At 47.3% G+C, this 14,232-nt stretch overlaps 1 protein-coding gene across 1 annotated transcript in view; it reads right to left on the bottom strand.

Moving 5' to 3' along the window:
* Nucleotides 1-13,992, bottom strand: part of GCK (glucokinase) — a 30,537-nt gene extending 16,545 nt beyond the window's left edge. Inside the window, exons 1-4 of the mRNA XM_050939745.1 lie at nucleotides 13,921-13,992; nucleotides 5,549-5,711; nucleotides 4,445-4,599; nucleotides 1,083-1,202 (exon numbers count right to left, since the gene is read on the bottom strand). Coding sequence (XP_050795702.1) covers nucleotides 1,083-1,202; nucleotides 4,445-4,599; nucleotides 5,549-5,711; nucleotides 13,921-13,992 — 510 coding nt within the window. The remainder of the gene's footprint in view (nucleotides 1-1,082; nucleotides 1,203-4,444; nucleotides 4,600-5,548; nucleotides 5,712-13,920) is intronic.
* Between the last annotated feature and the right edge of the window lie 240 nt (nucleotides 13,993-14,232).

The raw sequence follows: 14,232 nt of genomic DNA, 5'->3' as shown, positions 1-14,232 counted from the left end.
TTAATTTAATTTTAAATGAAGCTCCTTAAACATTTTAAAACCTTTATTTCCTTTACATACAACAATAGTTTAGTTATATATTATAGATTTATAGAAAGATACCTTCTAAAAACGTTAAAATGTATTACTGGTATGCGCAACTTTAAATTAGAGTGAATAAATGAAGACTCGGCACAGCACTTCTGAAAGGTTGCCAACCCCTGATCTAGACCATCCCTGACAGGTGTTTATCCAACCTGCTTTTAAAAATCCCCAGTGATGGAGAGACTCCACAACCTCCCTAAGCAATTTATTCCAGTGTTTAACCACCCTGACAGTTCAGAAGTTTTTCCTAATGTCCAACCTAAACCTCCCTTGCTGCAATTTAAGCCCATTGCTTCTTGTTCTGTCCTCAGAGATTAAAAAGAACAATTTTTCTCCCTTCTCCTTGTGACAACCTTTTATGTACTTGAAAACTGTTATCACGTCCCCTCTCGGTCTTCTCTTTTCCAGACTAAACAAACCCAATTTTTTCAATTTCTCCCATAGGTCACATTTTCTAGACCTTTAATCATTTTTGTTCCTCTTCTCTAGACTTTCTCCAATTTGTCCACATCTTTCCTGAAATGTGGCACCCAGAACTGGACATAGTACTCCAGCTGAGGCCTAATCAGCATGGACTGAGCTTTGGAGTCTGAAGTGTGAGATCTAGTGTAAATGTGCAAGGGAGCACGCAGGTGTAGAGAGGAAGCAGCGAGCGTGAACGTGACGAGGGATCAGTCATTGCTCACCTCCAAATAAAGATGCCAGCCCCATGAAGAAAGGCCAAAGGTATTTAGGCACCTAACTCCCATTGAAATCAATGGAATTTAAATACCTTTGAGGATCTGGGCCTGAGCATTTAAGGGATCTGCTGTGTACAGATGGGGGCTCATGCTCATTCTGTGAACCCGGGGCCATGGGATGCAGCGTATGAAGGGGCAGTGAAGATCAGGCATGGCTCCTCCACTTTGCCCACTGTCACGCTCCCTCACTATTCTTTGCAGCCTCTCACACCCTTCACCTCTGATTTGCCCATGGGAGTCACCCCGCCTTGGTCTCACCTTGTCAATATCCTCATGCCTCACGGGGAAGGAGAATGTGAAGCCCAGAGGCAGCTTTTTATGTTTCATCTGGTGTTTATCCAGGAAGTCGGAGATGCATTCGGAGATGTAATCGAAGAGCTGGAAAAGGGAGACCCCAAGTCACTCCAAAATCACGACAACAGCATTGCTGGGCATTTCTCATCAGCCGTGCAACCACCAACCCTCCTCCTGCCTCTGCCAGCTTCCTCTATGGGACGCCCAGCTCCATACTTCCCACCACTCCATGCTGCTCTCTAGCCTCTACACACGTCCATTCATTGACTTTCTATTGGATGTTGCCTCAGGAATAATGACTGTCAGTGATTATTACCCAGAAAACCACACACACTGCATAACGATTTCTATGGCGCACACGATAGACATGCAGATGTCTGCAGTCGCAGCATTGCCCACCAGATGGCACTCGACCCTCTGGTATAACGTAGCAGCCCATGCAGTGGCAGTTTCTAATTCCAGTTTTGGAGATCTGCAAAATCTGTGCTCATGGGTAGCTCTTGCCTGTCTCAGAGCTGCCAACAGCATGTGGGCTAGCACCGCCGGCCATGGCTTTCACCCACGCCTCTTCGGCTGAGTTGACGTGTGCAGCTGCCCAGTCCTAGCTGGAGGTACAGAGGAAATGAATATTGGTAGAGGTGGCTGGGACTGGGCAGAGCCTGGTGTGCGTGGGCATGAATGTGTGTATGCAAGAGCAGATGACTTTATCTCTGCCCCAAATCTGGTTGTCTGTACCCTACTGGCCTTCCTCTGACATGTTCTGACATGACTTTGGTGTGTCGGTGCCAGGCAAGTGCTTAGATGATGTAGCTGCCGTGTACTGGGTGGAATATATTGTTACATAGAGAAGCTGAAGTCTTCGGGAACAATACCGAAATCTGTGACTGGTGAGTGCGGGAATTTGAGTAGAGGGATGGTATAATTCTGTGTTTTCATTTGAAGATTCTATTAGTTCAGTTCTCCCCTTCAGACATGTGAGTATTTTGTGTCCCTAGTAATGGCTATTTTAACGCAGCCGGTAAAATTAATTATTCACACAATTATTGTGTCTCTCTGAACATAAAATATTAATCGGCCGGATGGGAGGGGGGAGGTAAAAGGGTTAAACTGGGCCTCCAAAATAAAAGATTCCTAATTTCCAGATGTGACAAAATCTACAAACTCAGAGGCAGCAGCCTTTGCTCCTAAAGACCCACAGGTGAGAACTTGGCTTTAGTACTTCAGTTTTATTCTTATCAAAAAGATGCTTTAGCAAAAATCAAAACAAAAAACTATCTGTTTTGTGGCTTGGATGAAGCTAAAACTTATTTGACCCAGGTGTCCAGTTAAGCTGCCATTGAAGTTACACCTAAAAATGGGCTATCAAACACACTGATACCCCAATCTGAGGACTTTAGAATGTATTGCCTGCCACGTCTGCTATTTGAATAATTACATATTAATAGAGCTGGTCAGATAATGAGAAATGTCAAGTATTTTGGCAAAAAATCTAAAGCCCAAATCCTTTCAATTGGGTAACAGCTGCCACAGTGCCTCATGGGAGTTGTAGTTCAGGTCCCTAATATTCCCATTCTCCTCCACAGGCCGGGCTCCCCAATCATACTACATCTCTCATGATGCACCACAGCGTCCCTTCTTAGTGCAGGGAGGTGGTTCACTGTGGCAGTGGCATGCCCTTGGTGCATCATGGGAGATGAAGTCCTGCTATTGAAGAAAATGAGATAATTAGACATGCAAACTACAACTCCGATGAGGCATGCCAGCAGCATTTCACAACTGACATGTTTTCATTTTTGAACGTTCTTGTTTTGACCCTAAACTCCCTCCCCCCAAAGCCACACACCAATATTTTATGTGAGAAGCAAGAAACTTTTTTTTGTTTTGCCTAAAACCCAATTTCCCATCGAAAAACAGTTTCAACAGAAAATTTTTGTCTAGCCCTACAAATTATACCAGAAAAAAGCAACATGAACCTGCTAGGCTATCCATGTTCTGTCTAGTCTTAAATCCTAAAATCACTGAGGTCTTTTGATCTCTTCAAGATCCTACTTCATTTTTTGCATGTCTAATGTTAGCTAAACCTGGTCTGTCCTCTGAGTCTTGTCTCTTTAGTTTTCATGAAGAATAAACAATTAAAAATCAACTAGGACAGGTTCTCTAAACTTTGCAAGACATGTGCTGAGGTGTGGGAGCATAAAGGTTTTATTGGCTTTCCTTTAGTGTGGGCTGTATAATGACCCATGACTCAGTTTTGAGGGGGAGGGATAGCTCAGTGGTTTGAGCATTGGCCTGCTAAACCCAGGGTTGTGAGTTCAGGCCTTGAGGGGGCCACTTAGGGATCTGGGGCAAAAATTGGTCCTGCTAGTGAAGGCAGGGGGCTGGACTCAATGACCTTTTGAAGTCCCTTCCAGTTCTAGGAGATTGGTATATCTCCAATTATTACCTATTACATTTATGGCTTCATACAGGCTCCCTAAAGGATTGCCAATTACCATGTACCTTGGACTTACCACTGCAGCTAGGCAAAATTTTCAGAGGAACAGCTGATTACCAAAAAATGCAGTTTTAGGTCAACTGAAACTATTCACAAATTCAGGTCAAATTTGGCAAAGAATTTTGACACGAAAATGAAAGAAAAATAACATTCAGTAAAGTCAAACCATTTTGTTTTGACATTTTGGAAATGAAACATTTCCACTTTTCCTTTCTAAACGAAGTTTTTTAAAAACTTAGTTCGATTTTTAAAAAGGGTCAGAAGGGCTTGAAAATGAAACGACACAAAAAATTATATAACAAGAAATTGTGTTTTGGAGTGAATGAAATATTTTGCTGAACGTAAAATTAATTTTTTTGGAGGCTTTTCAGTGAGGAAAAACTGAAAAATTTCTGTTTCGGGTCAATTCCCCCCCCAGATTTTTCAGTTCAGCCACCGAACCAAAAAAATCAATCATTTGTTCAGCTTTATTTACCGCACTAAACAAGGAATATCAGAAGCCCTGCTACAGAGACTTCCTGCATAGTTGTTTTCTGGTAAAGTAAGGATATATCCATGTTTTACTCTGTACCTTCCTCCTAATATCCCATAGAAAGTGGACCCTCCCCCATCCCTTCTGCCTCTCTGAAGGAGACCCTCCAAGGCCTGTTGGAGTTGGATAGATGTAGAAAATCAGTCAGACAACTTATTTTATTCTTCGGCACTTTTAGTATTGCTCTATTCCATTTTTCACCCCAGCTGCCACCCGCTCACCTTCAGGTTGGAGAGTTTGTCTAGGGGACACCTGCCAGCGCTTTGTTTTCACGGCCCTTTTGGCCAAGCACTCACTCACCATTTCGGCAGTTCCCGTCATGGCATCCTCTGGGATGGAATACATCTGGTGCTTCGTAGTTACGCTCCACTGCCCGTCTTCCCCTTCGCCCACTTTCACCAGCATCACACGGAAGTTGGTGCCACCGAGATCCAACGACAGGAAGTCCCCGACCTCTGCAACACCAGGATGAAGCTTAACCTTTCAAGAGTTACTTAGGTGTTGTCTTGTGTTTGTACTATGTCTAGCGCAATGGGCCTGAGCCCACGACGGGGCTCCTATACGCTACGAAAATTAACAGTAGAATTCAGGATTGAAAAATTCCCCCCAAACCTTTTTTTTTCTGATGGAAAATTGGGATTTTGTTTCAATGGACATTTTCATGGAAAATATCTGGTTGGGGGTGGTGGTGGTGGTTATTATTTCCATCAAAAGGACAGAAAATGTTTTGTCCAAAACCCAAACTGTTCCCTCCCCTTCCTGTGGAAAATTTCAACTTCTTGTCAAAAACTAAAACCTGAAAAACCATGGCCAAAAATAAAAAATATTTCTGTCAAAAACTGTTTGGTTTTTGACTGAAACTTTAGGGGATTTTGACCAAACATGTTCTGGCTTTTGGACACAACAGTTTGTTTTTTAAACAACAGGTCAACATTTTCCATGGAGAAAAACATCCCATTTTCTGACCAGCTCTATTCCTGATTTGTGACGTTCACTGCATGGACCCCTGCAGAGGAAGGCTTTGTCAAGCCTGACCTTACAGACCTCTAAGGAAGGAGATTCCACCACCTCCCTAGGGAACCCATTCCAGTGCTTCACCACCCTCTTAGTGAAACAGTGTTTCCTAACAGCCAACCTAAACCTCCCCTACTGCAACCTGAGATCATTGCTTCTTGTTCTGTCATCTGCCACCACTGATTGCTCCCTCCCCCAAGCTGGGAGCGGCACGCCCTTGGTGGAGAGGAGTGGAGGGATAGTGACCAAATTCTTACCACAGGCTGGGTGGGTCCCTGTCTCTACTGGGGGCCTCTGTGTACCCATGGGACCACTGGAGGGTGTAGGGGTGGGAAATTCTGTGCTTCCATTTACCCCTGGGCGTTCACGCCCTGTAGGATAATGTGTTACCTGAGCCTTCGGGCGTGGAGCGTACGTAAGTGGGCAGCATTTTCACAGAGGCTTCCTCGTGCGTCTCCAGCTTCAGACCCCGATCCATTTCCTTCTGCATCCGATGCATCACCTTCTTCAGATCCTCCTCCTGCAGCCGGAACTCTGACAGGATCTGCTCCACCTAAGGCAGCGAAGGATGCAGGTGAGCGGGGAGAGTGCCAGGCGAGTTTGTGTCCGGGAAGGAAGAGGAGCAGGGGATCCAACACTCAAAACCAGAGGAGGATGCAGGTGAATGCACACCTGGAATGGGGAGCAGGTGCTCACCCTTTAGGTGTTTGCTTTGACACAAGCTCCAAGACACTGAACAACTTTTTTATTTCATTCATTTACACCGAGCCTGTCCAGTCTTTTCCTGTGCAGAAAGGACAGGCTCGGTGGATCAGGGTCCTGTGTGCAGGGAGCTCGTCAGAGGCAGTGAAGAATTCAAGAGGTCTTCTGGCTGCACAGGAGAAAGGGAAAGCCTAGAACGCAGCATGGGCATCTGAAGTGGTCAGAGTAGAGATCAAGAAACTAACCAGAAAACCATAATAACAGCTCAATCCAGCCACTCCTGACAGGGTGAGATTTGGGTAGTGGAACAGAGCAGCCGCGGGAGAAGGAGGTGGGTAGTTATGGGTTTCACACTGTCCAAGCTTTAGGTTCTGGTGTGCTGTGAACTGGAGTAATAATGAGGTTTCCAGGGCCTCAGTTAAATGATTTGTTAATGTTTAATTAAAATCCCCCTAACTAAGGTTCTTTTGACCTCACAGCTTTTTGATTAGAGAAAATCAGCTCAATGTGGTTTTATGGCTTTTATTTAAGAGCCTAAATGACTATAAGGCTAATTAGTTAATTCTACTTCCCTAAAGTGCTAAACAATATGAGAATCAGTCTGAGGTTAGAACGTAAATCAGAGTAATCAATCAAGGAGTTAACAATAGTACAAATTAAAATGGGTTAACTACAATATAAACGAGTGGAGATCAACAATAGATTCAAATTGTTGCAGGAGCAAAATTAATCATTACATTACAAAACTATATAATTCCAGTAACTGAATGGCTGATTTTTTCAATTGTGTCTTTTCCCTTGTGGAAAGAATGGGCTAAAGCTGGAATTTTTACAAACCCAGGATGGCCTTCTGTGATCTGTGGTAAGAGTTGCATTAACCTAGGTTAATTTCGTACTGTGGGCTCACACACACACACACACAGAGGACACACACATAAACCAACTCTCCCCTCGCAGGCGTTCCTGCACAGGTATCAGGTATTCTATGAAGGAAAAGAAAAAGGATCTGCTCTTTGTCTTGCTTAATCCGTTGAGCTTCAGAGAGTCAAAGAGGAAATGCAGTGTAGGGAAGCAGGCAACGTCTTCTGGCTCAGGTACCATCATGTTAGTGGGTATCATCCTCTGGTCACCTGGCTGGTCTGCAGTGTCTTGGGCTTCACTTTCCATGGAACCAACCCAGGGAAAGCAGGAGTGTCAGCCTTTTGGTTGTCGTTATGGGGACCTGGAGAGGAGCGCACTTCTTCCTCGCTTACCTGGTCTTTTAAGGTTGAGATTCAAGCTGGTCACATCCGATAGGACCTCCCTGGAGATCTTCTGGGCAAATCAGGTGATCACAGGTTTTGCAGCTCAACTGCATTGTCCAGTCCTGATCAAGCGAGGTCAGGCTGATCTTTTGTCCATTCTTGGGGGCCCTCCTTCCTAGGGGACTGCTTCTGTGTCCCGTCCACAAGTCCACGTGTTTATCCCAAGCAAATGATAAGGAAATAACAAGAACTGATGCCTCCACCAAAACTGTCTCAAGCCCTCTTAGGTCAACAATCCTGGCTCTTCAACGGCTTCTTGACCATTACGGTCTGGCCACTTTCCTGGTCATAAATCATGATCCATTATTCTTCACTTGGTCACACATCTCATGCTTATGCTTTGTCAAGGTCCAGGAGACCTCACGAGCACAATAAAAAATTACTAAACTGTCACCTCTCTGGGCAACTGCATCAAAGGCTATTTCCCTCTTTCGAAGCCAAGCTGCTTCAAAAGTGATTTTTAAACCCCGTTACTGTAAACTTATTACAAATACAGCCCATTAAAGTTTATGCTTAATGTCCACTTCGCTATAGCCCGCCAGGCTGGGCACTGTAATTGCACAGCCCCAAAACACCCTGACTGTTTACTTTCCAGCATGTGATGTCGCACATGTTAATGCCCACCCTTGCCAACAGCTCAGAACAGCGGCCACCGGTCTGACCTGTCTTTTGTAATGTTGGAATTGGCACCAGTCTCTCCGGCGGAAATGTATTTCCCAGAGGTCCTGTCCCAAAGTAAGATAACAGTGACCTTATACAAAGAGGACCCCACATCTTCTGGCTTGTCCTCAGAGCAGGGTCACTGAGCTGTAGGGACCATCACCGCTGACCTTGCCTCACTGTTTGCACAGAAAACAATGATGTGTCAGAGTTTAGCCAGCAATCTGCTGCCAGTCACTCCACACAGGCTTCAACCAACTGTGTATCTGTTCCATGCACCCACGCCTTGGTCAGCTGTGGGGCAGCAGCCAGAGCAGAAGTCACCTCTCCGGGAAGCCATGCACCCACATGGAGCATGGCTCTCTGCCACTCAATCTCCCTTTCCCTTTCAGGGTGCCCTATTCTCCTTGGGAATAAAATCCCCCAAGTGATGCAATGAGTCCCTCTCCTCCCCCAGTGACAGCTTCATGGGTTCTGCGAGGAGACTCACGATGCGGTGGAGGTTTTAAGATGACCTAGACAGGCAGTGCAGGGGACCTACAGGAAGGAGAGGGAGGATCCAACGTAGGGCAGGGAGTGAGGAATGTAGTAAGATGAGGCATCTTACTACAAGGGATGTCAGAGGTCCCAGTTAACAAATGCTGCAGACCATCAGTATTTTATGTGGGACAATCTGGTAAGTGTAGCATCACTGTTAAAAATCTGGGGCCTGATTTTGAACTCACAACAGCTTTATGCCAGGGTCACTCCGCTGCTTTTAGTGAAGTTACTCCTGATTTGCACCCACCAGTGAGAGACGAATCGGTTCCATTTGATGTTGTAGAGTCATCTCATGATTTGGAGCGGGGATGGGAGGGGATTTTAAACTCATCTGCAGTTTCCTTAACCTTGCATGTCCCACTTTCTCTTTGTTTGACGTCACTTTGAATTTCCTAGTGTCTGGGTTATTATATAACAAATTCCTCTTAATGGTTTCCTTTCCGTCTGCAATGATGGCTACGTATTTCCAATCTCAATTCCATTGTAACCATTTTGTTTGTCCCTGGACACATGTACAAACAATGGCACATGCTCATCTGCATCCTGCTATATTTTCTGTAGACCCAATACGCTTTGGTGTGAAATGAAAATGGACCATAAAGCAAATCAATCAGACTGATCAGTCACTCAGTCCAGTGGGTTCTGAGGCTATTTTAAAGGGTAGAGCACAGCCATAAAGACTGTGAAGGAACTACATATGCCCAGTGAGGGCCAGATAGCCGTATTCACCGAAGAAACACACCATGGAATAGAGAACACTGGGCACATCCTTCTAGAGCTCAGAGGACAGTTCCCAGTTCCGCTGCACTATGAAAACATCACCACATCAGGACGAACACCATTGCTCCTCAAAGGGAAACGGCTGGAGCATAACACTTGGGGCATTTAAACCGAGCCTGGAGAAAACATTATACAAATCCACTAGGGAACGACTTTGCCTGGTCCCCCAGGGAGGGACTGGATGGGACCTTGGGCGCTCTTCCACATCTAATCTAAATGGAGCGGTTCTTTTGTAACTTGAGGGACTGCCAGCGGTCTGCGGGGAGGCCAGCGTCCCATATTTCATGCTATATTTAGGACAGGCTCATGCCAGCTCCTAAATATAGAAGCCTTGCATCACCCTGGTGTTTGCAATGCCCTGCCATTTGGTAGCCTCCCTACCTTGCACGCTCCCAAGAGTTCACGCAAAGAGCCCCTCCTCCCCCCTTTCTACTGTGCATAGTGAATGGCTCACCAACTCCTGGGCCTTGCGTTTTCACTCAGCGGGCCCCACCAAGGACACTCCAGAACCTCAAGAGGGGTGAGAACTGGGGAACATAATCCCAGTGGCCAGGCAGGGCCCTCACCCCTCGCTGCACCCTCTGCAGGAAGGAGAAGACACAGGATGAGATTAGGATCCCATTTCAGGAAGGAGAGTGCCACAGCATCACAGTGCTGTGATTTGTCAGCTAGAACCCCACAATTATCCCCCAGATCCTTTGTTACACACTACCCCGACCCTCTGTCTGTGGCAGGCCCTGGGGTAATTCCCATTTCCCTGACCCAGCGGCTCCCCCATGGGTTTATCTGTGTTTATAGGGCATGGCCCTCTCTTTTCTCCCTCTCCCCAACTTTCTCCTCTTAGGTGGGTCCATGACACCATCCTCTTCTCCCCGTCCCAACTGCCCCTTTCCCTTTGGGCCTCGACCACCAGCCACTCTCCTCACTCCTCCCTATTCTAGTGTTTCACTGCTTCTTTCAAGTCACTTCGATCTATCTAGCCTGGCTTTTCAGCTCAAGCTGTAGAGATCATCACGCTCTGAGCTCTGGAGGCTCCCGGTGTTGGCCGACACGGTGGTCTGCAAACGATGTCTGGCTCAGACTAATAATCACCAGGACGCCAAACCGCTGCTGAAGACCACCTTCTGCTCCAAGTGCCAGGCGGACCCCTCCCCGCTGCCCTCTCTGATATAAACACAGAGTTGGGGATGAGGGCAGGAGGAGAAGCTGGATAGGACAGAAGAGGTTTGGCATTTATTTCCCCTGTGGGTTAATTTTGGCTTTTTAATTTGATGTATCTATTATGATGATAGATCGGCTCCCCAGTCACGGACCAGGTCCCCGGTGTGCCAGGCGCTGTACAAACGCAGAGCAAAAAGATGGTCCCCTCCCCAGAGAACACACAATCTAAGGGTAAGACAAGAGACAACAGATAGATGCAGACAGACCAATGTGTGAGTACAGGAAAAAATGAGATGCTGGCCAGCCTGACAGGAGTGGTCTCAGCATCCCAGCGGCCGAATCATTGTCAAGTCTTTGCAGGTGTCTTGACAAAGAAGAATGTTAAGGAGAGATTTGCAGAGTGTTTACAGGCAGCTCCTCCCAAACACGAGGGGCAGCATGGGAGAGAGCATGAACATGCTTGCTTTGCCATCATTGCTCTGTGCCTCAGTTTCCCCATCACTAGATGTCAAGTTACAGTGTCAAGTTACAGTGAGCGCATGTGAGCTTACTGTAACTTACAAGCCTTTAAACCTTTCCAAAATACCAAGCCGGTTCTCTTCAGGACCTCTTTGAGGACTATAATGTGGAGCAGATTTGAAGCTCCAAGCTCCAGTCACTTGAGAATTGAATATAAAACCTCAACTGGAACACAGGGGGAAATGGTCTTTTTTCCCTCCACCCCCTGTTCACATCACTCAAACTTTCCAAGACCCTTCCTTCCTCTTTGGACTGAGTCTGGGAGGTATTACCTCCAAAGCAAATTGTTGGGGTGAATTAGGAGCCACTGAAAAAGGGAGTGCAGGACAGCCATCACAGCTTCACTTGAGCAACTGCAATTTATATATCAAGCAGTTTATAGAGAAACTTTCTGCTGTATTGCCTGCGAAGGCCAACATTCAATTTACGGCAATAGCTGAAGGTCTCACTGGCATTTAAAGTGCTGTCATATCTGGGCTGAGTTGGGGAGAAAAAAAAGCTTTTTTTGTTAAACTAATATTATATTTTTCCCTGCCTGGGAAACAGATGGAAGCAGAGCAAGACAGTGGCTATCCAGGAAGGATGTATTCAATGAGTTTTCTTGTTGATGATCAAAAAAATTAGCCCGAAATATTTTTCCCATTATTCAGCCAGCTGTGACCAGCTGTGTCCCTGCTCTGCCATAGAGTTCCCAAGTGACCTTGGGCAAGTCACTTGGTCAGTCTGCCTCTCAGTTCCCATCTGTGAAATGGGGATTACAGCCTCGCCCTACCTCTCAGGGATGTGTGGCAATAAACATGCTAAAGACTGTGTGCTGCTGAAATGCTCCAGTGATGGGGCCCAGGTAAGTCTTTTCCTAATGAGCCTTGCTCCGAGTTGAGGAGGTGCACAACCATTTAGGCTTTCATTTATTTCTAGGCTTTCCTCTGGCCCTGTAATATTGTATTGGTACACCACCTGCATTAACAAATTTATCCTTGCAACCCTCCCACAGGGTAGGGAAGGGTTAACGATCTGCATTCTAGAGATGGGGAAACTGAGGCACAGAGCACTGAAGGTCAAATTGATGTCTCCGGGAGCTGGAAGTGCTTGGCAACAACCAGGCCCCTGTAAATGATGGAGCCGCTGGTCTGAGAGGGCAGGAAAAGCACCTGCATCTCCTGGGTTCCAGACTAATGCCTTTGCTAAAACGCCATCCGTGCTCTTGCTGCTGTGGTGTGGAATTGACATGCACGTTGCCTCATTATTTAATGAGATACATAAAACAGCAATAAGCTGTATCCGATGCCCTGGGCTCGTTTCCATAATGTCCGTCTCACAGTGTCATAAGATACACAAAACGTCTGTTAGTCTATAAGGTGCCACAGGATTCTTTGCTGCTTTTGTTAAGACACAAGGGGGCGCCCTACAGTTACAAGGGTATTTCCAACATAGGATTGACAACACTGACCCCGCTCCTCCCCTCAACCCCCAATGCTGACCAACCCCAACACCCCAACCAACCCAAAAGAGGTGCCAGAGGTGCCACAGGACTTCACTACTGCCACTGATTTCATATGGAGGGTGCTCAGGTACTACGGTGACCGGCAGAAGGAGAAAGCCATCAAATAAAATAATCTTTCCTTTCCATCTGAAAATACCTACCTCAGCAGATCGTTATAAAATCCCATCCACACAGGGCATCTCACTTCCACCTCAGCTCAATCCCCTGCAAATGCCCAGGGAAGAGACGGGCTGGCCTTGTAACTTCTCTTCTTGGGCAACACTTGGATTCCCATTTTACATGCAGCATTGCAACTGGCTGTGAGCTCAAATGGCCCAGCATTCAGTGTGACCTGCCCCGGGCAGACACGCTGATTGCCAAATTAGAGGCCCGTTTGAAAAGATGGCACTCAAGAGCAGAAGAATAGAGTTTCTGGTGTGTTCAGAGCTAGGGGCCATGTCCTGGCTGTGACCTCCAGGACTGTGAAACGTGACTGATTTAAAGGGTGAGAAAAGCCCTCAAACAAGAGCAAAGGGGGCACAAATACTGCCCTTCTGGTTGGGTTTTACCCCCGCTTTGCACTGGGGTGAGCTAATTTGAGCCCCTTGCCCCAACTATGTTCCCATCCTCGTGCTGCCCCGGGTGGAATTCTCTGTCCTGGGATGATCTATAGGAGCTACCGATCCCTTCTGCCCTTAAATTCTGTGCCTCTGTGACTTTATGAATGTCCCCATCCTTTGGACCCCCCGCAAACAACCTACGGCTGGTGCGATGCTGCCTGAGAAGTTCTCTCGGATCCTCACAACTCACTGGTGTTGAGTGCAAGGATACAAAACTCGGACATATTTTTTTTCTCCAGTCGCGCCAAAGGTATTGCTGGTGAGACCTTTTCCTGTGAGCACAGGATAATAGATCAGTGCAGCCTGCAGCGGGAGAGTGGTGCAAGACCAACAACCAGGGGAGCTAATGGACAGGCTGCTTTCTGTTTTGCTGTTGGTGCAGACAAGCAAGCCCATTCCCAGCGTCTAGACAGAGCTCTGCAGTAACCACAGCAACAGGTTGTTTGGCTGTGTCTTTCCCATTCAGTTAGGAGCGCGTGCGCCTTTGGCATGTTGTGAACAACATGAAAGCGTGCTGCCAAGCTGGGATGCGAAGACCCCAAGTGGTGGTAGCTAGAATGTGGAGCCATGGATGGAGAATCCACCACCACAACGGGTAATTGTTCCAATGCTGGCACTTACAAATGGGGAAACTGAGGCACAGAGTGAGCAATGACTCGCCCAATGTCATGCAGGAGCAGAGGGGGGATTTGAACTTAGGGCTCCTATGTCCCAGTCTGGTACCCAGCCACCAAGCCATGCTGGGCTGTTCCCTGGCAAAGCTGACCAGGCACATGGACGGGCACAGGAAAACCCCCACCCACATCGTGTGCACTCTGAGTTTGGGGGGGGTCAGCTCAGCCCCTCAGGCAGAGAAGCACGCAAGCCTCGGAAAGCAGCACAGGGCCCCTCAGGGATTCTCCATCTCCCCTGCCTGCCTTGGGCCTTCTGCACAGATGACCCTGGGAGCAAGCACTGCTAGGGAGGCAGCTGTCCATTTCAGACCCTGCCGACCATGGGCAGGGCTGAGCCTGCTCTTGCCTGATGCCAGTCTTGGCCTCTCAGCCGCCCTTGGCTGCAGTGCATGTGGCAAGCCAGGCACTTGCCCCACAGAACTCATGCCTGCTCATCTCAAGCACTGAGCCCAGGTCTTCAACAACCACCATCCAAGCTATCCCTGACCACCAAAAGGACTGACGCCAGGCCCCCGGGGTCCTCCAGCTCAGGGCCTAACCCAGGCACCACCCTTAAGCACTGCCAGCTCGAGTGCACTGGTATCCCTTCGGCTCAGTGCGAGGCCAGCTGGGATCTTTGGTTGCTGAGGCG

Source organism: Gopherus flavomarginatus, chromosome 2, assembly GCF_025201925.1.
Source record: "Gopherus flavomarginatus isolate rGopFla2 chromosome 2, rGopFla2.mat.asm, whole genome shotgun sequence".
In the NCBI taxonomy this organism is placed as follows: domain Eukaryota; kingdom Metazoa; phylum Chordata; order Testudines; family Testudinidae; genus Gopherus; species Gopherus flavomarginatus.
Note: the sequence above shows the minus strand (reverse complement) of the source record. Positions and strands in the feature narration are given on the sequence as shown.